Source organism: Kryptolebias marmoratus, linkage group LG18, assembly GCF_001649575.2.
Source record: "Kryptolebias marmoratus isolate JLee-2015 linkage group LG18, ASM164957v2, whole genome shotgun sequence".
In the NCBI taxonomy this organism is placed as follows: domain Eukaryota; kingdom Metazoa; phylum Chordata; class Actinopteri; order Cyprinodontiformes; family Rivulidae; genus Kryptolebias; species Kryptolebias marmoratus.
The window spans coordinates 19,137,140-19,159,569 of NC_051447.1; the positions used below are offsets into that span (position 1 = coordinate 19,137,140).

The 22,430-nt window shown below is 41.1% G+C and overlaps 3 protein-coding genes and 2 long non-coding RNA genes across 6 annotated transcripts in view; 3 read left to right on the forward strand and 2 right to left on the reverse strand.

The window, feature by feature from the left end:
- LOC108228289 (plexin-B2) overlaps positions 1-2,989 on the forward strand; it is a 167,555-nt gene extending 164,566 nt beyond the window's left edge. Inside the window, exon 43 of the mRNA XM_037981328.1 lies at positions 299-2,989. Within this exon, the coding sequence (XP_037837256.1) occupies positions 299-403 (105 nt within the window). The 3' untranslated portion in view covers positions 404-2,989. The remainder of the gene's footprint in view (positions 1-298) is intronic.
- A 1,531-nt stretch (positions 2,990-4,520) lies between these two features.
- On the forward strand, positions 4,521-7,056 carry LOC112449787. Its single transcript, XR_003038327.2, has 3 exons — positions 4,521-4,645; positions 5,181-5,309; positions 6,923-7,056. It is a non-coding gene; the product is annotated as an uncharacterized LOC112449787 (long non-coding RNA).
- On the reverse strand, positions 6,733-14,117 carry mdm2 (MDM2 proto-oncogene). Of its 2 annotated transcripts, none has more exons than XM_017439150.3 (13): positions 13,973-14,117; positions 11,944-11,979; positions 10,877-10,947; positions 10,718-10,792; positions 9,763-9,896; positions 9,623-9,672; positions 9,134-9,189; positions 8,974-9,040; positions 8,712-8,890; positions 8,513-8,644; positions 7,756-7,821; positions 7,535-7,682; positions 6,733-7,461 (listed from the first exon to the last, which is right to left on the reverse strand). In XM_017439150.3, exons 3-13 carry the CDS (start codon positions 10,928-10,930, stop codon positions 7,076-7,078), a joined length of 1,347 nt encoding a protein of 448 aa, XP_017294639.1. In that variant the 5' UTR covers positions 10,931-10,947; positions 11,944-11,979; positions 13,973-14,117; the 3' UTR covers positions 6,733-7,075. The 2 variants fall into 2 exon arrangements, with proteins under 2 accessions (XP_017294639.1, XP_017294637.1); XM_017439148.3 differs by having other exon boundaries at positions 8,974-9,046.
- A 668-nt stretch (positions 14,118-14,785) lies between these two features.
- Positions 14,786-22,430, reverse strand: part of nup107 (nucleoporin 107) — a 15,937-nt gene continuing 8,292 nt past the window's right edge. Inside the window, exons 14-27 of the mRNA XM_017439167.3 lie at positions 21,567-21,646; positions 21,438-21,497; positions 21,202-21,347; positions 20,598-20,646; positions 20,438-20,507; positions 19,847-19,962; positions 19,581-19,770; positions 19,396-19,502; positions 17,994-18,096; positions 17,749-17,909; positions 17,544-17,669; positions 15,771-15,890; positions 15,082-15,249; positions 14,786-14,981 (exon numbers count right to left, since the gene is read on the reverse strand). Of these exons, the coding sequence (XP_017294656.1) occupies positions 14,874-14,981; positions 15,082-15,249; positions 15,771-15,890; positions 17,544-17,669; positions 17,749-17,909; positions 17,994-18,096; positions 19,396-19,502; positions 19,581-19,770; positions 19,847-19,962; positions 20,438-20,507; positions 20,598-20,646; positions 21,202-21,347; positions 21,438-21,497; positions 21,567-21,646 (1,604 nt within the window). The 3' untranslated portion in view covers positions 14,786-14,873. The remainder of the gene's footprint in view (positions 14,982-15,081; positions 15,250-15,770; positions 15,891-17,543; positions 17,670-17,748; positions 17,910-17,993; positions 18,097-19,395; positions 19,503-19,580; positions 19,771-19,846; positions 19,963-20,437; positions 20,508-20,597; positions 20,647-21,201; positions 21,348-21,437; positions 21,498-21,566; positions 21,647-22,430) is intronic.
- Positions 21,637-22,430, forward strand: part of LOC119617929 — a 4,147-nt gene continuing 3,353 nt past the window's right edge. Inside the window, exons 1-2 of the long non-coding RNA XR_005234391.1 lie at positions 21,637-22,022; positions 22,190-22,251. This is a non-coding gene — a long non-coding RNA (uncharacterized LOC119617929). The remainder of the gene's footprint in view (positions 22,023-22,189; positions 22,252-22,430) is intronic.

The window sequence follows — 22,430 nt, forward strand, 5'->3', positions numbered from 1 at the left end:
GGAAGTGACGTCACGTGTCTTCTTCCTGAGTTATTTGGGCTTATTTTGTATTCCACGCTACACAAACCCACAAAGAAGAGACTAGACCGCAGAAACGGTGGCGAATCACTTTAGAAACAATAAATATTGGGTTAAAGTCGCGGGAAAGTTGCGGTGTTTTGGACAAAGTTGCAAAAAGTTGCGATTTCACGGAGTTTGCTTGATTTTGCGTTAATAGTTGCAATCGCAACATTGTGAAATCCTGGAGGGTCTGATTTCTGATCAAACATGCATCCTTCCTCCTCCTCCTCTTCCTCAGATCATCCAGTCGCTGGACGAAGACCCGGCGGCTCAGAGCAAACAGCTCACCGTCCGCCTCCAGCAGGTCGCCGCCGCCCTGGAGAACAAAACCACTGACCTCTGACCTCATGAGGGCGGAGGGGGAGGAGCCTAAAAATGTCTCTCTTCTGTTTTCCTTTTTTCTTTTTGTTCTACGTGAGAACTCGAAGGAAGACGAGCGGCTGAACTTTTCTGAATGTTTCATCGTTTGGAGCCGCAGATCCAACAGAACCTCGGTTCAACATGGAGGAGGAACCGGAAGTTATTTTTCTAAACGAAGGCGACGGGTTTGTGAGCTCCTCTGACTTTTGTTTCGACGGACGAAGGAAAATCCAAAAATGTTAAATTTGACGAGCAAACAGGAAGTGAAGTCGTTTCCCAACATTTCCCTCCGGAAGCTGCAGCCGGCGAGCAGCGAGGGAAATCTGAGGTCCGCTTCGACGCTTCGACCAGGAGCCACTGCGGTACGAAACACTGACCTGAGAGCAGCGAGTTCAGGGTACGACGAATCAGGGCCGACTCTTTTCTCCTCGGAATCATGTGACCCGAACCACTTCCTGTCGTTCTGATCCTTAAAAACCACTGAAAATAAATAAAGTTTCCACCGAAAATCAGCTCTTTGGTTAAAGTCGCTAAAAGTGATGCTTTTAGTTTTTGGCTTCTTTAAAGATGAGTTTAAATTTCACACGTTTGACAATAAAAAGAAAGTAAAATAAAACAACTCTTTTCTGTTCAGTGAGCCGTGATTCCAAATAAAATGTGAATAAAATTAAATATTTGTTTTTATTGGAAAATGATGCTCTGATGGCTCATTTACTGAATATTTTAAAGCCTTAAATTTATAATAAAACATTAAAATATTCAGTTTAATAATAATTTAGACTTTTGTTAGAGAAAAATTTGATCCTCTCAGATCAGAATGTTTAATCTACAAGAGAAATCTCCAAATTAAAGTTTATATTTCAAACTGCAACTGGAATTCACAAAAACAAATTTTCTCTCCAATTAGTCATCTCAAACTCGTCTCGAACTCGTCTCGAACTTGTCTCAAGTTTAGTTTCCAAAAGTCAGGAGGTTCAACTCTGGGAGAGTTGGATGTCCCATGAAATGAAATTAAAACAGTTTGGAGACAAAAAAGAGAATAAATTGAGACACAATTAAGATTCTTTGTGACTAAAATGCAACAAATAAATCTGCAGTTTTCACAAAAAGAGTAAAAATGTAATTTATTGCAGTTGAGTTTAAAGAGAAAAGATTTATTAAACAAACAAACAAACAATCCTGGGTTCAGATCTGGTTTGACCTCGAGTTTAAACAAAAATAAAAATGTGTTGAAAATATATATAAAAACCTGAAAGGAAACATTTAATGAGCCAATAAAAATAAAAACATTGAATTTTTAAAATGTCCCCTTCATCATAAGTTGATATTGTTGTTAGTAGTTTGGTTTTTAAACAAAAATAAGTATTTATTTATTGTTTCATTTCATTTCTTTGTTTTTTTGTCTCCAGGTATTTAAAATCTTTCAGGTTTTACATGTTTCCACATCCTGTTGAACCAGAACCGAACTGATTTGTCGAAAAAGTCACTTTAATGAAGAAAATCCCAAAAAGTTAGAGTGAAAAGCCCCGCCCCCCAAAACACCTCTCTGCTCTGATTGGTCAGCTTCAGTGGTGTGATCAGACTCCGCCCACTTCTCCTGCAATAACTGTTCAAATTTGAAATTTGAAAAATGGCATCAAATCACTTTAATTAAACACTTTCAGGCTCAGATTTAAAAACTTTAAACTTAATCCAGGACTGGATTTAAAAAAATACAAAAATATTTTTTTTTGTTCCATTTTCGAACAAAGGATTGAAAACACATTTAAAAATGGTCATTTGATCAAAGAAATGTCCAATAATCTGTGAATAAGTTGAACTTTTATGGGTGACAGGAGATAAATATTCACTTTTTTCCACTGAATTCTGTTTTTTTCTTGATGTTTCCAATCAAAAGAAAATCCTGACATTTTCCTGTCTGAGCCCAGATGACTTGCATTAGTTTTTACTTTGTTTTTGTTTTTTTTTAGTTCTACAAACTGTGGCGCAATAAGATTTCCTCTCAGTCTGACAGAAATCAAACTCATCGGAGCTTTTTGTTTTTCTTTGCAGCTTGTTTAAAAAGCTGCTTTGGTGCCAAATAACTTAAATAATTGTTGTGTAATCTGCTTTAAGTGCAACTAGACGTGTGTGGTACTTTTCTATGAAACGTATTCAAATGTGAAACCTTTGCTGCCGTGATGTTCAGATGTTTCCACATCTTTAAAAAAAAAACATGGAGCTGCGTTTGTCCTTCAACGTTCGGGTCTTTTTTTGTTCCGCTGACGGAAACCTGACGTCACTTTGCAAAGTTTAAATCTAAAATCTCCACCGTGTGATGTTCTGTCCTCTGCCGACGCTTCTTTCTGCCTTCTCTCCGCCGCCAGCGAGTGCCTTAAAGAGCCGACGTGGATCCGAGCGGGTTTTTTTCCACACGGACTGCTTCCTGAAGGTTTCTGGGGTCTTGATCAGAAAAGCAAAGTAGACGTTTTGTTTCAGTTACAGGAGCTGCGTTTAAAAAAAAAACAAAAAAAAAACAACTAACTTTTAAGACTTGGAGCAGTTTGCTTTGAGTTGTCAGAAGGTGGCGCTGTGGGCTTCCTGAAAAAAAGACGACAAAAACCAAACCAGTCGTTTGGGTTTTTATACAAGATGATTGGTTTATGTGGCTCCCTTTAGGGGTCACATAAACCAATAATCCTCTGCTGTGGAACATATTTTGTCCAATAGATCCACGTCCAAACCATGTCCTGTCCAACTGTCCCCTCTGATCGACTCGTTAACCCCGCCCACTTCGGTCCCTCCTGATGAAAACCTGAACATCTTCCTGGAAACGGTTTCATGTTTCAGGCGTTTATATCCAGGTTCGGCCCCCTGAACTACTCTGTCAGGTTTAAAAAGAATAAAATAGACTCCTGAACATCGTCAAAGTGCTCGGATTTGACTTTTTAAGAAATAGTTGATGGAAATGAATGTTCTGTGTTAAATCTTTTAGCACAAATAAGTGATGAAAGCAAGATTTCTGACAGAAAACATGAAAACATCGGTTTGTTTCCTGCTGGTCAAAGTAGCTCCTGAAGTTTTGTTTTCAGGCGGTTCTTACTTCCTGTATTTTAACTTCTTTAGGTAACCAACACTGCCACCTTCTGGTGACTTTAAGCAACTCAAGTTAAAGTAAAGAAGCACAAAAACTTCCTGCCTTTCTTGTTAAGAAGTTCCCCATGTGTGAGTTTGATGGGAATTCACCTCCAAACTCGATGTAATTACTTTTCAGGCACAAACCAAACCAAGACGTGAGTCTTGTTGGTGAAATTACACAACATTATGGGGTTTTTTATTATAAAACCGTTTGGCACAAACCCAATAAAGAATCATAGTCGTCATCTTTGAGCTCCACGACTGCAGATCAGTGATTAAACATTAGAAGAAAAATGGGATTTTTAGGTGTTTTTAGGTACAGAGAGAAGATCTTTTGTTTCTGTGGTGTGAAACTGTCAGAATAAATGTTTTGAGGCACATGTGAGCAACACTTTTGAATGTTTTTACAGAAATAAATCTCCCTGTGGTACTTTGGATGATTTTAAAATGCCTCCAGGGGAGAAACGGTTTGGACGGACCAAGTTTTAAGACTCTGATATGGACTGAAAATGGCACTACCAGTGATCAGAACTGGTCCAAACTGGACTGAAGCCCAAATCAGTGACTCTTCTGTGGAAGTGGAGAAATGGGCAGAAAATCCAGATGTAGGAAGTTCAAATTATCCAATAAAGTATGTTTATATAAAAAAGAAATGGCTTATTTTGTTTCATTTTGCCTGTGTGTCCAAAGTTAGGATAAAATGATTATAGAACCAGGTAGAATTTATTTTGATAAAGCTGAATATTAGGATTAAATTGGAGTTAAATTTGTTAAAGACAGATGCAGTTTTTGGTCTCGTCAGGAAGATTCCAACTACGGCGAACAGAGAGGGGTTCTTCCTCCTCTCTGCTAAAATTAAACAAACATTTTCTGATTAAATATATTTATTTATTCTTTTCACAAGTAATCATATACTTACCAACGCTTTCTATACAATTCAGTTTAAAAATATCTTGAATTTAGATTTCAGACACCCTTAAAGTGGAACGTACCATTTTTTAAAAAAAACTTTCCGTTATTTCGCGAAGCTCCACAGGTGTAAAAAATTCCGTTAATTATCGGTAAATACCGACTCCCAGCGTCGTTACAAACCAAGGCACGTTAAAAGGTGAGTAAATGTTTGAAATAATGCACTTTTCTGTGTCTTTGAAGCGTCTGCTTGTAAAGTAGTAATCGTTTTACAGTTTAGCTAAGTAGCATTAGCATGGAGGCTGCTGTTTAGCTCGATGACGTAAATGTAGAAAATACGTCATTGGTTTAGCTAACTAGCGTTAGCATGGAGGCTAACCCGGAAGTGGTGTTCAGGAGCAAACAAAAGAAAACTTGGCATGAAATATTTGTTAATTTGATCAAAAGCACTAATTATTAGGAGTCTTAAGTGACACAAAACAAAGAAAATATAGCCTCTAAATTTGTGTAAATATGACTTTAATGTGGTTAAAAACTAACTTTTATTTTTTAATTTTTTGACAGTATATGTTGTATTTTTAGGAAGTTAAAATAAAAACTAGGAAGCTAAGAATTTCATTTTTTTAATTAATAGAAGGAAATTAGGAACAACCAGAAGAGAAGTCCATTTTGTGTCTCTCTGTTAGCAAAATATCTGCTGAACCAATGAATGAATTCTACTGAAACCTTTTCAGAAAGCGACTGATGATCCTTCGGAGTCAACCTGAGTCAAAAGTTGGCCGCCAAAGCCAACTGATGCTACAAAACATCTGAAACTCGTGGTGTGGTGGTGGCTGAGAGTCGTCCCCGACAGATCGGCTGAGGTAACAAACAAACAAACAAACAGAGACTGATCTGAGCTAATATCTGCAGATGTTTCTGTGATTTAGATTAATTTATAATTAGATTAAATAAAAATATTTAGACCTAATTTGGATTGTATTTAATTTTAGATTGAACTGGGACATATTTAGATAAATTATTTAAAATTAATTTGCTTAATAATAAATACGCTTAATTTAAATGATTAAAATTTATCATATTTTGGCCCAACTTTACAGAAACTGGTCTTAATAAAAATATCAATATATCAAACTAATGTTTAAATTGGATCAAATTGAGATCATTTATTTATTAAACCTGTATAATTTCGTAAAAATCTAAACAAAGATGAACTAATTAAGGTTTTATTTGTATTTTCATTTAATTAAATCTATTTAACTTCAATTAAAAGGATTTAATCTGGTTTTAGTTTATATTTAGTTACTCGTAGATGTTTAAAATAACCTCTGAGAATAAAGAATTTAAGGATTTTTATGATCTTTTTTAATTTGTATAAACGTAAGATTCAATTAAAAAATAAATTCAAGACATTTCAACGACAGAAATAAAAAACTGAACGCGACATATTTATACGACTCTAAATCCAGATTTACTTTCAGGGCTGAGGGTTATGTGATGTTCACAAAATATATATAATTTAATTTATTCAATTAAAAAGTCCCTTTCTGTAAACTTCTGTCACATTTCCATGTTTGGTCAAACTGGTTAAATATTTAAAATTGGAAACTTTTCTTTGGATTTAAACAAACATTTCTGTTTCATTAACAATAATTTTCTAAATTTCTGCTCAGAACTAAAATATTTAATGTTTATTTAGGAAAATCAGTAAATTTTACCAAACAATCATTGAAACTTTAAATTCATGTCCAGAAGTTTGAACTGAGCTGCGTTATTTGATCAGTTTGGCTTTTTTGTTGTTTAAAGGACGATTCACACGTTTCTGTCCTTACGTCCCCACCTGTGCTGCGGCGGCCATCTTGAATTGGGCTGATTCCAAATGTTAGTGAGCTGTAGGGATTCGTCATTAACCCTTTCCGGGAACCGTAGTTTTAAAACCGGAATGATTTCCCCTTCAGGTAAAAACAAACGCAGCAGGTGGTTTGATTCGGCACGAACTTCCAAATTGATTGTGTAAAAAATATATGCAGCAAAAGAAATCTGGGTAAAACAAAAACTATAAAATTCTCTTATAATTTATATGAAATGAAAGTTAACTTAAACCGATTCTACAAGCTCAAAAAAATCCTTTTACAAAAACCACCAGCGTGTCGTTAATCACCAAATAATGAGGTCCAAAATTGACCAAAATAACCTAAACAATTCGAAAGTATAAAAATTACAGATTGTGATTCTAAAGTATTTTCTAACTGCCCAAATTAAGATGAAACAAACGGCCACAGACTCTTTAGATCGAAGATGTTTATTATTTATCAAAAAAACTCTGATTTGAAACATTAGAAATCTCAATAAACTCCATCTTATTATTTATAGATGTAAACAAAAAGCTTCTTAAATAAACAATAAATAAGATGCAGTTTAATTTTACTTCAATAATTAATCCGGTGATGTAACAAACATACATTCATTTCCTCAGGAAGAGCTGGAACTGCACACCTTTAAAGCTGCTGGATGAACCAATAAATAAGAAGAAATAAGAGAGATCTGAAAGTAAGAACCTGTGATGGAACTGAGGCGAACCCGTGAACCCCGCGGTGAGGTAGGTGTGGCCGAGGAGCGGCGCGGCGCCTCAGCTGAGGTAGGTCAGCACCACCAGCTGGATGGGCATCCTGCACACCGGGCACAGCTTGTTCCGCCTCTTCAGCTTGCGGGCGCAGACGTAGCAGGACATCAGGTGTCCCGTCTGCCCGTGGACGATGCAGCCGTTCTTCGGCCGCGACTGACAGATGAGGCACGGGTCCAGGCATGAGTCCGGCAGCCGGGACTCCGCCGACACACTGCGCTCCAGCTCGGGCGCCGCCACCGCCGCTGCCTGCAGCTCCTGGGAGTCGACAGAGGAGGAGTAGGAGGACGAAGGCTGAGAGTCGGGGCTGAAGACCTTCTCCTGGGAGTTTGGAGTTTTCGCTCTTTTTCCATCCGGAACGTCGACCCCCTCTGCGTCCTCGACATCAGAACCTTCAGGAGACAGAACTGTCAGCCGGCGCCGCTCTGACACTAACCTGCTCCGTCTTCTGCAGGACAGGCCTACCTGGAGTTTCTTTGGCGGCCGATTGGTCGGTTGGCTTGGCGTTGGCGGACGCCTCGTGCAGCCAATCCTGACGCTCGGTCCAACAGCGCTGGCAGTTCCGGGGCAGAGGTGGGTTCAACTCATCACACTTCTCACACCGCCAGTAGTCCTGATGCAGGCAGAGCGAAGTCAGACCTGAAACAGGACCCGTCTGAGCTGCTCACGTTTGTGTTTCTACTCACAGCTTCTGTGATTTCTGTGTCGTCTTCGTCGTCGTCTTCCTCCTCGAAGATGGTGACCTCATACACCTGCGACGACAAACAACAGGTAAGAGGAGCGCCGCGGCAGCTGACAGCCGTTTTCTGCAGGAAGCTGTTTGTCGCCATTTTCTGCTGCTGTGCGAATAAACCGCAGATGGTTCTGCCCAGAGTCGACCCGACTCTGAGCAGAACCGATCCACTCAGCGGCGTCGAAGGATCCTCCGCTGAGGAAACGGCGACAAACTGTTTCCTGTAAATGAGAACGACTTTAATATTAGCTGCGGCAGCCATTACGAGTCTGAACTCCTTAATGATCACCCTGATCAGGTGGATGAGCTAATGGCTAGTCCGAACGTGCTGTTTGTTTCCACAGCAGCAGCTAGCTGTAGCACTTTAAATTCAAATGAAACGGCAGGAATCCGCTGCGGTCTCGGCCTCACTCTGACTAGCCATTAGCTCATCAGCGCAGACAGAGTTAAAGGGATATTCCGGCTGCTTCCTCCTTTAGAAAGTTTTACCTGATTAACCTACAGGACCGTACTTCAAAATGGCCGGAGTAACCCTTTAACATTTGAACCAACTGAGCTCAGATCAGTCAGTATCTTACCTGCAGCGGTCTGCTGCAGGTAAGATACTGACTGATCAGAACCGCCCTTTAAATACAAAGATGGCCGCTCTCTGGTTACAGTCCTCGTGTCTGCAGGACCAGGAACTACAGGTGTGTCACCTGAGGGCTTACCTGGTCGTCCGCAGACAGAGAAGCGTCGTCTTCGTTATAATCGTCAGAGTCGATGGATTCCACCTCGAATTCCACGCTGAAGTTGTCGCTGTCCGAGTCCGAAGCAGCCACGGTGACCTCTGACCTCCCTGACTGCACACACACATCCATGTTACACAGCAGCGTTACAGTGTGTGTGTGTGTGTGTTTGGATGCTTACTGTGCTGTGAGAGTCAGATGATTGGCTGCTCGCTCTGTCCCGCCCACTCCCCAGTCCACCAATCACGCACCACGACAGGCTGTCGTCAAACGTCAGGGAGTAGCTGTCTGACCTCCTCCTCTTCCTGTCTTCATCCCCGGAGTCTTCCTCATCATCGTCATCCACGCCACAGGAGGGACCTGCGGAGACGAGGTGGGCGGGGCTTACGTCACAGGTGTGTTGAGGTGGATTCAGGCGGCGGCGCCTCAGAGGAGAAACTCACCTGGATCGTTGCTCCTCCTCCTCCTCCTCCTGCCTGGAGATGAAGAGCGACTCTCCGTCTCTGCAGCCTGAAACTAATAAAGTTTTATTTCCTCTGATCACACTTCTGTTCTTTTCTTCCTCACAATAATCAGCTCGTTAAGCTCGTTAAGCCGTCTCACCTCCGTCCCTCGGTCCGTCTGGCTGCTCTGTCCTCCACTCGAGTTGACCGGAGGGTCTTAAAAACAAACAACAGGTCTTTACAGGTCGGGACTCGGGTTACCTGACAACCAGGTGAATAAAACGCAGAGATGCTTCATAAACGTAAATATTTCTCTTCAGCCTTTTAAATCCAAACTGGACTATCAGGATCAGGTATAAAAGAAGCTCCTAAACTCCAGAGACGAGTTTAGGAGCTTTCTCTTTCTCTTTCTTGAATTTTAAACCCGTCTCTAAATGTTCAAGCGCCTCTCTGACAGCTCCACAGAAACAAAACATCAGAATTAGTTTAAATCCAGAAGATTAAATTGGAAACAAAACAACAGCATTTTCTGAGTCGCAGCCTGATGAGGTTCTTTATCAAACGGAACCGAACTGAAAATAAAAACTAAAGTTAAAACTTTGAACGACCCTCAGAAAGCCTGAGGAACTCTTCATGAAAAACGACCTACCTCGGTTCTTCACAGCCACCAGGTTCTTGGTGACCATCGCAAACAGAAGTCTGAGGAGAAAAACAACAACAAACAAACAGGTTTGAGTTGATCCGACAGTCGGAGGTCAGAGGTCAGAGCTGAGGAACCCCCCGACTCACCGAGGCTCTTTGACGGAGAAGCTGTCGACTCCCAGGACCCGACCCAGAGCGTCCTGAGCGCAGTGCACGATGTGCTGCTGCTTCTGGTCGTACAGCTGCTTCTGGATGATGTACTGACCCAGGTAGAACATCACCTGGAGGAACACCACCAACCAGACCAGGCGTGAGCTATGGTCAGCTTAAAGACAGCTAAAGGTCTGCTAAAGATGAGCTAAAAGACGGATAAAAGTCTGCAAAAGGTGAGCTAAAAGTCTGCTAACGGTAGGCTAAAGGTGAGCTAAAAGTGAACTAAAAGACAGCTTAAAGTTGAGCTAATAGTCATGTTCTGATAAATCCAAACTTTTAAAAACTGAAATGAGAGGACAGCTCGTCTCTGAGCTTGAAATGGACAAACTGGAGACTAAATGAGCCGAACAAGAGCTAGCAGCTAAAAGTTCGCCCCATCTTTAAGCCCTGGTCCTCTGATCTGAACATCCTTGATTGTTTTCCCGTTTCTGAACGAAACGCTGACAGACAGTAGGAGAGACGAGGTGGCAGCCATTTAAACCAAACCCTCGACCTCAGGATTTATTTAAAGCTCAGGAAGTCGTCTCGGGTTCGACAGCCTGGATTTACTGCTCGGTTATTTCGAAACGCCTCCAAATATTTCTGATAGAAAGAAATCCTCTTTGTCTGCTTTAAAGTCCCGAAACAAAACGTTTCCAAACAGGGATGGAAAAAAACTAAAATAAAAAACAAGTTACCTCGACTCTAAACTTCTTCTAACCCTGAACTACCAGATATTAAAAACACTCCATCAGCGTCAGCCTTTTTCTAATTTTTATACTTGTTCCTCATGGAAACTTTGTTCTCTGTGGAATCTGTTTTAGCTGCTGTTCTGTTGGTTTTAGCTTCCAGCTAGCCCTTTCCTGCTTTAGCTTTTAGCTCCCCGAGCGTTCGGCGTGGTTCTCCGTACCTCCTTCATGGTGAAAACATCCTTCGTGGCTCCGGCGTGTTGCAGCAAGGAGCCGAACTCGACCTTCGGTCTGACCTGAACACAGAAAAAAAAAAAAAAAAATGGCGGTCACGTGGCGACAGTTTCAACGGCGGCGGCGGGACGAGCGGCTACTCTCACCAGTTCGGTTTCACTCGCGGCGCCGGCGGCGTTTAGCTCCTCTCCAGCTGACATGTTGAAGCCGTTTGTTCCTGCGGACGAGATTAAAGTCATTAAATATCATTTATCACCAACATAAACCGATAAAAGTTATAAAATAAATGTTTTTAAAAACTCAACCCTGATGGAGGTTTAAAACTATTGACTTATCTTTAAATAATTAACCGGGAATCTTTTTAAATCGAGGTGAAAACGGTCTCAAAGTCCAACTGAAGGTGATTAAATTAATAAAAGTCGAATTTAATCGCTTTTAAAAAGGGGAAGTCGACAAAATACAAGATGGCTGCCACAGCTAGTCAACAGAAACTGGCTGAAGTTAAGGTGGGAGTAGCTGAGAGTCGTCTCCACCTCATGAGATCATGACTCCTTCTTTATTCTGTTTTATTGAAATTTGTGACGGAGGAAGAAAAATAAAACTATTAAATGATTTTCTTACAGTAAAAATAAAGTTTAGCTTCTTTTATTTTGTATTTTTAAAGTTTAACTTCTTTATAAAACGACATTAATCTAAAACTCTGGCGTGAAAGGCAGCGGGCGACAAGCATTCCTACGAGAAACGATGGTTTAATCGTTTACAGCAGCGAGACTTTTAAACAAATATTAAACTAAATTAAAGTTACTGAAGCAGGTTTAAAATAAAACATTAAATTTTACAGATTTCTGGGCGTTAGGTTAACCGTCGTCACGTAAAAATAAGTTTTATCTGCAGAATAATGAGAAGTAAAAGTTATACTGCTTCAGTATTACAGACAGTTTTTAGTTTCCTGTCTGACTGGAACGACGTTCTTACAGTTCAGAGTTCTTTTAAAGTTATTTACCTGAGAAGTTAAACCTTTTTTCAGAGTTTCAGGGAAACAGAAATAAAGAATTAACAGAAAACTCTATCGGTTCTGCTTAAAAAACAACATTTACAACATATCTGTGACACAAACTTGAAGTTTCGGCTTAAAATGCCCCCTCCAGCCGGCACCGAGGCGTCAGATTTATGATTAAAAGTTAATTAAAGTTAATTAATCATCTGTTCTCACCTTTATTCACAGACGGCTCACTCGCAGCAGCCCATCCTGTGCAACACAAGCAGATAAAGTGCGGTCAGGCAGGAAGCCGAGCAGAACCGCGGCTCTTATATCCTCCTCAGACATGTCGGGACTAGACCGGCCCGGCAGGCCCGGCCCAGACGGAACCAGAACCTATCAGGACCAGTGGGTCGACCAGTCTGATGTTTGGGCTGAGTAACAGCTGATTACATCGGCTGTGTGTGCAGACATGCCGGGACTAGTCCGGGCTGAGTCAGCCCTGAGTCAACAGATAACCAGTTAACTAACCAGTTAACTAACCAACCAGGAAGGACCTCCTCTGGCTTCACACCCAGAAAAACATAATTTAATTGTTCTTTTTTTATATAAATAAAAGCTGGAAAAATACTAAAATAAATAAAACTTCAACCCAGACATCAAGTTTTAAATAAGAACTTTAATCTAAACAAGAAATTCTGACCCAAACGGACCGGGTCGGTCTCAGTCATCACCCAGTCCTTTTATTTTAATTACATACAAACAAAAACTGACACTTTATACATATAAACAAACAGATTTAAATCATTTAAAGCCTCATTTAATGAAACTAAACCAACAAAAAAAAAGGTAAAAATGTTTAATATTAAACTAAATATATAATTTAACTTTACCTATTTAAATTTAAATAAACTTAACTTCATCTTAAAAGGTTAAATAAATGAATTAATGTGTTTTAAACGATCCATTTAAGAGCAAAACTTAAGTTCTTTCTTATTTATTTATAAAATAAACTTTAAAATCCATTTAATTGTTTTAATATTTCAGTAAATTTAAAGCCTTTTAAACAAATTAACCTAACATAAATATTAGCTGATATTTAACCAGTTATCTGAATAATTGTTATTTAATTAAAGAAAAGAGACTTTAATATTTAAACAAGTCAACGAACAATTTGACTAAATAAAATAAAAGTTAAGCTTTAAAGTCACAAAACTTTCAAAAAATAAAGTAAAAACATCCTTTACCTTCACTTAAGTTAACAAATATTTACATTTTTTTAAAATTCTTACACTTTAAACATCTTTACTTCCTTTTATTTATTTTTATTTTATAATCTGATGATGAAATAATAATTATTACAGCTACTAGTAAACTGATTTTTTTCCAAATAATGTTAAAAGTTTACATAAAATTCAACTTTATTATTTGTTAAATTTATTTTCTTTTGAATTCGGTCCATTTAAATATGCTCAAACTTTTATTTTTTACAAATTACAAACCTAATTTCTTTATTTTTCTGAGCTGTGGAAGAATTTAAGGCAAATAAAATAAACCAAATATTATTTTCTGTCATTTTAAACACTTAGTTCTTGTTTTAACAGCCAGGTTTGTGTTCGAAAATAAGCCCTGAATTTAAATCGAAGCTCGGGAGGACGAGCCGGACTTGCCTGGTACCGTTCGGTCCAGTTTCCCGGGGTGAACGTGTTCGGACACGGCGGTTTGTGGGTGGAAACCGACGGCGGGACGTGTTCGGCAGCCCCCGCACGAGCAGGGAGACTTGCCCGGACTTGTCCCGCTCGCCTCCCCCTGAGTCAGAACCGAACCAAACCGAACCGAACGAGTCACACTCGAACCAAATTTACCTACAGCTCCCGAAACACACGATACAGGGGGATAAATGACGAGTTTCCGTTCAAACACCTCACGAATAAAAAATTAAAAAAAACTACAAAAGCTACAGTAAGCTAGTGCTAACCATGCTAATGCTAACCCATGTAAGTTTCATATTTTAAAATTAGCATATGCGTAAAAACATATTTAATCTGAATATGTATTATTAAAAAAATATTAATTGCTATCTTTTTATTTTAGCCAAAAAAAAGCTCTAATCAAAACGACTAACTTTAACCAAAGAGGCGCGCCGCAGCTCGATTCCGGCGCCGTCAGCCAGGAAACTCCGAGGCTTTGGGGCCTGCTCCTGCTAGCGCTCGGCTAAACTCGCGTTTTCCGCTTCAGTCGAACTTAACGATTGTTTACTCACCTTTATCGGCGCGTTATATATCGAACATTAACGTCCATTCGTTAGCTTTTTTTATGCAGTTCGAGTTCATATAATCCTCGGCGTGTTTACAGTCGCTGCTAGGCGGGTGTTGGCGGCTCCTGCTGGCCGGAAACACTAATTAAACCCGGAGGAGCGGGAAAAATAAATCCCCACACCAGAGGGTGACGGGACTGATTACAGGACTCCAGTTAAAGAAACTGACAGATGGGGGAAAACTACTGTTACTAACCTAACAGGTACTCACTGCAAACTATAAATCAAACATAAAAAAGGTCATTTTTAGTTTTAAAGTTCACCCAGATATATTGATATTTAAGTCTAAAATGCAGGTATATGCACTGAATGTAAACAAAGCACTTTTATCTGCATATCTGAGCGTAAAAGCTACAAACTTCACCCCAAACAGGTTTTCCGTGGTCGTCCGCCATGTTTACCTGTTTTCAGTCACTTCAGCTGTTTTTGTAGGTAGACAAACACCTGGTAGCTGACATCCGCTCGTAAATTCTGTTTACATTTTCTTAATTTAATTTAAAAATATTAAGCCGTTATGAAATTTAATAAATTAATGAGTAGACTTTACTTTATTTATTTTTTTGTTTTGACTTTGCAATGAGCAGCTTTAAGTCAAACATTGTGCTTTCTGCTCATTTTCAGGTCTCCAATCATAAATATAAATAAAATGCAGTTTCGCTTAGTTTGACTCCAGACACCTGCGAGATAACCTTTATTTTGAAGGATTCAATGCTAGCACTTGTGTATGTTTTCAAAAGAAAATCACCAGGAGCTGTTACAGAATATGCAATTTTTTTTATTCAGTAAAAAACAGCAGACAGAAAAATGACCCAACATTTAAACAGTGTGTGTGTGTGTGTGTGTGTGGTCATGGCTGCAGCTCGTAGCCCAGCGGGTCGAGTCCTTGGTCCAACAGAGCGAGAGACGACTCCCGCAGCTTCTGAAGGAACCTCCTCAACTCCTCCTTGGAGAAAACCTGCAACAGAAACATTTTTTAAATCACTTTTAACTCAACGCCAACGCGGAACTTTAACGTGTTTTTATATCGTCTCCACGCAGAGTCGACGCCGGGTTACCCGGTAGAGGCGGTGCTGGTCGGATGAGATGACGTCGGCGAGCCGCAGCGCCTCCTGGTGTCTGGAGGAGCTCTGCAGGACACTGAGCAGCAGAAAGGTGAGGCGAGGAAGACACAACGAGCGCAGCGCTGCCATCTGGTGGCTGCGCTCCGCATCTGCCTCCGACTCCTGAAACACAAACAAAAAAAAAACTCAGCCATCTGTTCAACTGTTTATAACTTTCTGCCTCCGTGTCTAAAACCACTGAATCACAGCAGACTAGGAGCAGACGGCTGTAGAAGCAGGAAGCAGTTTTGTGGATTTTAAGGTGCTGCACTAAAATACAGCAAGTTATTCTAATAATAAGGAGAAAACTAGAAATATCTGACTTTAACAATAATAAAAAAGTGATAAATAAAACTTAAATAGTTCTCTCTTTTGAGGCTGAAGTAAATTTTGTGGCTCTTTACAAATTATTTAGGAGGAAATAGTTTTACTTGTCTTTGTAATTATTTGTACTTTTAACTGGGTTTAAATTGGTTTTGTGGTTAGAAGTTATAAAGGATTAATCAAAAACATCATTTTTAACGATTCCACAGACGAGTAAAACAACAACTCGCTTTAATTAACTAAAATATACTTTAGTTTCTCAAGAAAGAGCTGCATGTTTCCGCTGTGAGGCTGAAATAAGTAAAGTTTACTGTTGTTACCGTCAGCTGTCTGCTGTCGACCATCCAGCCTCCGTCCACGAACAGCAGCACGTTGAAGATCCGCTCCTTCACGTCTTCAGTCAGAACGTCGAGTCGACCCGACCAGGCGGCCAGGTCGGCCTGAAACCCAGAACAGATGAATTAAGACTCAACGAGCTTCAAACGTTCACTGATTTATGACCTCGTTCTGCTCAGCTGAGTTAAAGAAACAAAAGAGAAAAGTTCGGTCCGTCCAAACAGCCTCTGATTAATTCAGCAAAGATGTTTTTATTTGTTCAATCAGAAACATTTCAAATTTATTTACTTTGCTACAACAAGAACAGACGGCTCCGTCGGCCTCTGATTAAACAAAACGTGCCCTCACTTTTATAAGAATAAAGTCCAGTCTGTGCTCAGAAACCCAACAAATCAGACCCTCCCGGATTTCACGATGTTGTGATCGCAACTATTAACGCAAAATCAAGCAAACTCCGCGAAATCGCAACTTTGCCCAAAACACCGCAACTTTAACCCAATATTTATTGTTTCTAAAGTGATTTGCCACCGTTTCTGCGGTCTAGTCTCTTCTTTGTGGGTTTGTGTAGCGTGGAATACAAAATAACCCCAAATAACTCAGGAAGAAGACACGTGACGTCACTTCCTGTTAACATCAGAATGCCGGGAGCGTGCAGGAGCAGCGACCGAAGCCAAAATGTGCGCTAATGCTTCACATTTGCCCACAAAGATTTCAGCAAACCAGTTTCCTCCCCAGCTGCAGCTGTTTTGCACGTCCTGCAGTGTAATCATGGAACATAAACGCATCGACAAACACTTTGTGTCTGCAAAACATGTGAGGAGAGCTGCAGACCAGGGACAATCCAGAAATGCTCATGAATGTCAGTTTAGAAGCTATCAAAGTTCTCAAATAAAGCACCTTTTGAGAATGTCAATGTTTGTTGGGAATTATCTTACAGAACTAGGAAGGATTTTTGGTTTATAGATTAAAAGTTTTGGTTGTTTATTGATTTTAGTAAAAAAAAAAAATCGCAACTTTTAGGAAAATGGCCCGCGAAATCCTGGAGGGATTGATAAATACAAATGTTTAGGAGCTGAAGATGATCAGATGGTTACAATGAGTTTATTTTTACTGTATTATAGATAGGAGACTGAAGACTGACAGCGTCTCTCAGGGTCTTAAACTTTGAGTGTTTTTGTTTCCTGGAACTGATCAGAGAAAATAAATTATAAATTTACGTCTTTAATTATTAAAATTGTTTGATTCCAAGAAGTAAAGCATGAAGAGAGTCACTCAGACATGTTTCGGACTAAAACTAAGTTCAGAGAAACGTTTCCTCACAGGACGAAGTCTTAAATCCCGTCTTGGCTGATAAAGACTTGGAGGGAGAATATTTTTACCTTCTTGCGGCGAGAACTCGCCGTCCGAGGCGGCGCAGAGCAAAGGCGAGTAAATTCTGCTCTCTAGTTTTTAATCTTGTTCCCTCAAATGAACGAGGTGGCCGGTTTACATATTTAAGGCGGTGGCCATCTTGGATTTTGACGCGGCGGCCCAGTTTTCGTTAGCGACCTTACTTTTGCCAGGACGCATCCGCAAACCAAAATGGAAGTCGCTGCGTTGTTTATTGTTCAAGCTAACCAGCTGACGAGATGAAGCAGACGCACGGAGCTGGCTGTAGCAGCTGCTGCCGCGTCTTCCTTTTTCCTACGTGATCGAGTCTGCGCAGACGTGGCCACGCCCCCTTGTTGTATTTAGGTGACAGTGACAGGAAGTGTTACCTGGTACTCCTTCTCTCTCATCTCATTGGCCACCCTCTCCGTGAATTTCGCCTCGGGCGCTGGTACCGGTTTCTGCGGCGCCGAGCTGCTGTGGCTGAACCAGTCAGTGAACGCCTCGTGAGCTTCCTGTAACGAACGCGCTCACATCAGTTATTAGCCCCACCCCCAGGGAGCGTCTGGGCCGTGCCGCCGTTCGGTGACAGACCAGGTAGGCTCTGATGCACAGGTGCTCCCTGATGGCGTTCTCGTCCTCGGCGGGCAGGGGCGCGGTCTGACCGGCGCTCGTCCACTGGGAGTAAATCTCCCTCATTGAATCCTCCGGGACTTTGGAGAAAACGGCTTTGGCGGCGTCATGTTTCTGCAACGCTGGAAGACAAAGAGTCGCCCGGTGAGCCTCGAGTTCCGCCGCCGCCGGCATTAAAACGTTCAAGGCGAGCAAACCCAGGGTACCCAGAAACTTCCTCATGATGGCGTTGGACTGCTTCAAAGCCTCGGCTCGATGGGCGGGGTCGAACAGCAGCCAATCGATGACGTCGATCTTCTTCTGGTCCTCCTATCAGAGCAGACACACAAACGTCAGGTCGTTTTTACTCGCCGTCACCTGCAGCAGCTTCTCGAAGCTCGTCAGAGACTTTGATTTAACCTCCATTTTATTTCAAGATGTTTCCTAAAACAAGGACAATTAGCTCCGCCCCCCGCAGCTCGTCATTAACCTGGACTGACTGTAAGCTGCAGGTCTGCTGAAACTCTTTGCTGTTTTAAATCAAATCTGAAGACTTTTCTGCTGCTCTGATCTGTTATTTCCTTTTATTTACTGTTTTATCCAAGTTGTTTATCTTGTTTCCATTAAAATGTATCTGTTAGCTGCCCATCGGTACCCTTAGTTAGCCTTTCGTATCTATAATTAAGCTTTTATCACGTTTTTTTTCAATCCTAGTCTAGTTAATGTTCACTTTTATAATATCATAGTTTGGTTTTCCTCAGTTTATTTTTTTTAATCTTTATTATGACTTGTTTTAGATCAGTTTTACTCTGTATTTTTATGTAACTTTAAATTGGGGGTGTGTTTTCATGGCTTCTGTTCGGCTGAGGTTTTTAAACTCTAGTTTAGTTTCAACTTATCTTTGGTTTATCGTTAGTTACAGAGGGCCAGATCCGGCCCTCTGTAACATTTCATCCGGCCCTCTAGTCTGGTTCAGATCGAGTCTCTGATTCTTATTTTGCTTTAAAAAACTTTAGTTTTCTCTGACAGTGACTTAGAAGCCAACAATATATAGTTTTAATTTCTGTATGATCAGGTTTTTGTCTGTTTTAATGTTAAAAACTTCATTTAAAAGCTGAGTGAGGCGTAAGAAATGGCTGCTAATGATGTGATTTTTGAAGTTTGATCTATTTGTCTGTGTTCATTAAAGTCTGTTTGCTTTAAATTCTGTATAATCTGTAACTGGGAAAAGGTCATTGATATTTATATATGAATGATTTGACATAATACATCTAAAACTAATTAATTTATGTCATTTTTAATAAATATTGATCATGATTGGCCCTTGGCTCGGACCAAGTTTTTAATTTTGGTTCCCCCTGCATCTCTGGGTTTGACACCCCTGGTTTTAATTAATTAAATAATTAATAAAACAAACAGAAATATTGCCAACTGACGATGGATATGATTACAGAACACATGAGAAGTTAAAGTCCTCAACTTTTCTTCTGCTTATAAACAGATTTTAGCCACGACTGATAAAAGCTGAAGTTTTTCCTTTTTATTTTCATCCTGAATGTTATTAAATGTTATTAACTGTGACCAGGAGCCTGACGCCATCTTGTTTTAGCAGATGTGGGACAGTTTTACCTTCATAGTTCCCGTCTCCAGCGTTCGGCTGTGATGAGTGAAATCCGTCTCGTCTCGCTCTCGGACCGTCTCCACCACCAGCTTGATGACCGCAAACACATCCAGACCTGCGCAAACAAACAAACAAACAATCAGGATCCGCCCGTCGCCCCGACGGCCTCGGAGCTCAGCGCGCGGCGTCTCACCAGATTCCGTGGCGAGCCGCAGGCAGCGGGGGCGGAGCTCCGGCTGGGTGACGGTCTCCAGAAAGGCGGCGTACTGAGCGGTGGCGAGGTCGGCGGGCAGCTGGCCCACGTAGCTCGCCACGAGATCCGTCTGCTGGTCCCGCATCAGGAGCTGGACGTACGCCTTCAGCACGTCGACGCACACGTCCTCCTGAAACGGTTCGAATCGTCTTCACTGCAGCGCCGCCGTGTGGACGACAACAGAACTGCAGGAGTGGCGGACTTACCTTCAAGGCCAAACCCAGGGAGCGGAAAAACAGAACCAGGTGAGTCATGAAACGCAGCAGGTGCGAGGGGAGGGGCTTAGAGGCTGCCAGCCAATCAGAAAACTCCTTTATTAAACCTGATCAAAGACATTTAAATGAGTTAAAACGAGCCAAACGCTAGCTAAAAGTGGCAAAACTTAGCAGCAAAGGACTAGCTAATAGCTAAATGCTAATTGAAAGCTAAAAGTCTCAAAAGGCTGACTGAAGTTAATAATAGGAGAGCAGCTAAAAACTGAAAACAGCTAAATGTTAGCTAAAAGATGGCAGTTTAAGGGTATCTGACAGCTAAAAGAAGCAAAAAGCTAGTTAAAAGTAGCATAAATGAAGCCAGTTAGCTGAAGAGGATATTAAAGATTTCTGTTTATTTCTATGATTGTAAATAAAGTTAAATATTTTGAAAAGTATAAAAGTTAGAAAAAAAACAAAAACTGCAGCAGCCGTCTCCTGAAAGAGCCGAACGTTACGATATAAGAACAGCTAAAGTAGTTAGATTGTACAAAAAGAGGAAAAAGTGCTGAGTCAGCGTTCAGACTTTGATACGAGTTATTTTACCGTCCAGATCTCCCACGATGACAAACTTCTGGATGACGTGGTAATGTTCTTTACTCTCATCCAAAACTCTCTGAGCAGAAATTAAAAAAAAACAAAAATGATTTAATTGAGTTTGAGCTTCACGGATTTCATCAGAATCATCGATCGGTGAGAAGCTCACCTTCAATTCAGACGCTTGAAGCTCCTCAAACACTTTTTCCATCGTCCAGCTGAGGAGGAAGACAGAACGAGACAGGGTTCAGGTCATTACGGAGGTTCTGGTTCTGGACAAGATCGACTCTTAAAGTTCTGAACGGGTTTTTATGAAACGTCAAACACGGAGCAAGAGGTTTGAGTTTGGTGGTGATCAGGTCAAAGGTTACAGATCAGCCCGAGCTCTGACTCTGCAGCTGGACACCTCACGGGTCGAGGCTGATCTCGATTGATTTCAAGGCGACGGGGTCAAAGGTCAACATCACAGCTGACCTGGTGCTCTAACTTTCCCACAGAGTGATGTCAAACTGCACAGCGGGAGACCTCAGGGGTCAAAGGCGATGCCTGTTGGGTTCATGGGGTCAAAGGTCAAAGGTCACAGGTAACCCCTTTATTAAAAGCCTTCTCTCTGCTCCTACATGTGACCCTTCTGTTCCCAGCTGTGTCTGTCAGCAAAGATCAGGTAAAAACTGAAGAAATGTTGGATTAAGTTCTGGTTCTGATCCGGATCGGAGGCAGTTTGAGCTCTGAGGGCTTCTAGATGATCATAAATCAGATCGTTTGTGTCTCACTTGGCTTCCAGGTATTCCCGCGGCAGCAGCTCCATCTCCTGGTGGGCCATTCCCGACGACGTGAGCTCCTTCTCGACCAGCGAGTCGACCACGACCCGGAAGTACGCCCACACGCAGTCCTCCCACGAGTCGCACACCGCCAGGACCTGGACGCACAGAGACAACCATCCGACAAACCGAACACTCTCCTGGTTTGATCCTGTTCCTGAGAACCTGAAGAAGCACGCAGACGTTACCGGTTTGAGGTTTCCACTCAGGCTGGCGTAGATCGCTCGCTCGTAGCGGTTCAGCTGCTCCTGAAGCACACAGAAGTTAGTTTATATTATATTTATTTTATAAGTTTCAGGTTAAAAGTTTTGTCGAACCTCTTCAGCCATCCTCCAGCAGCAGGCCTTCCAGATTCCTCTGTTTGGGTTTCCTTCAACGGGCTGCAGCGCCAAGCTCCCTGCAGGCAGGAGGGGGAACATTCGGAGACATTTTTATTAAAAACAGACATTTATTTCTTCACATGCACCAAAATTTCATCAGTTTAGGTTAATCCTACTAATGTAATCAGTTTTTATATTTTAAAAGTGGCTTATTTAACCTAAAGTTTTATCTTCAAACTTCGCCTCTGACCTCTGGGGTGCCTCAGGGAAGTGTGTTCGGTCCCGTTTTCTTGTCTTTATATTGCTGGGTTTCAGACACCTGACCCGGATGACGCGCCAAACTCGGATGGAGGGCCGGAAGTGGATTTCTCCAGTTCATAACAGTGCATGATGGATAACAGCGAGGACGCTAATGCCCTAAATGGGCTCGCAAAGACGAGATATCTCAAAAAAGTAAGGTACCATTTAGGATATGATGCGTATAGTCAAGCCAAAAAGGACTTGTTGTATAATCTGGAGGATTAATGAACATAACTATCTGGTGCTGCAGACCTCATACTACACCACGAGCCAAATGAAAGCTTTCAAAAGTCTGGAAGCATCCAATTATTTTGTTTCAGGTTGGGTCAACCGTTTAGGATCCAAAGAAGCATTAAATGGCTGTCGACTTGTTTCTGCCCAGGTGAGTTGTGCTATTTTAAGTAATTCAGTCCCTAAAATCAATAAACAACCATAACTTTTAATATCTAAACCAAAAATCCTTCCTAGTTTTGTAAGATAATTCCCAACAAACATTGACATTCTCAAAAGGTGCTTTATTTGAGAACTTTGATAGCTTCTAAACTGACATTCATGAGCATT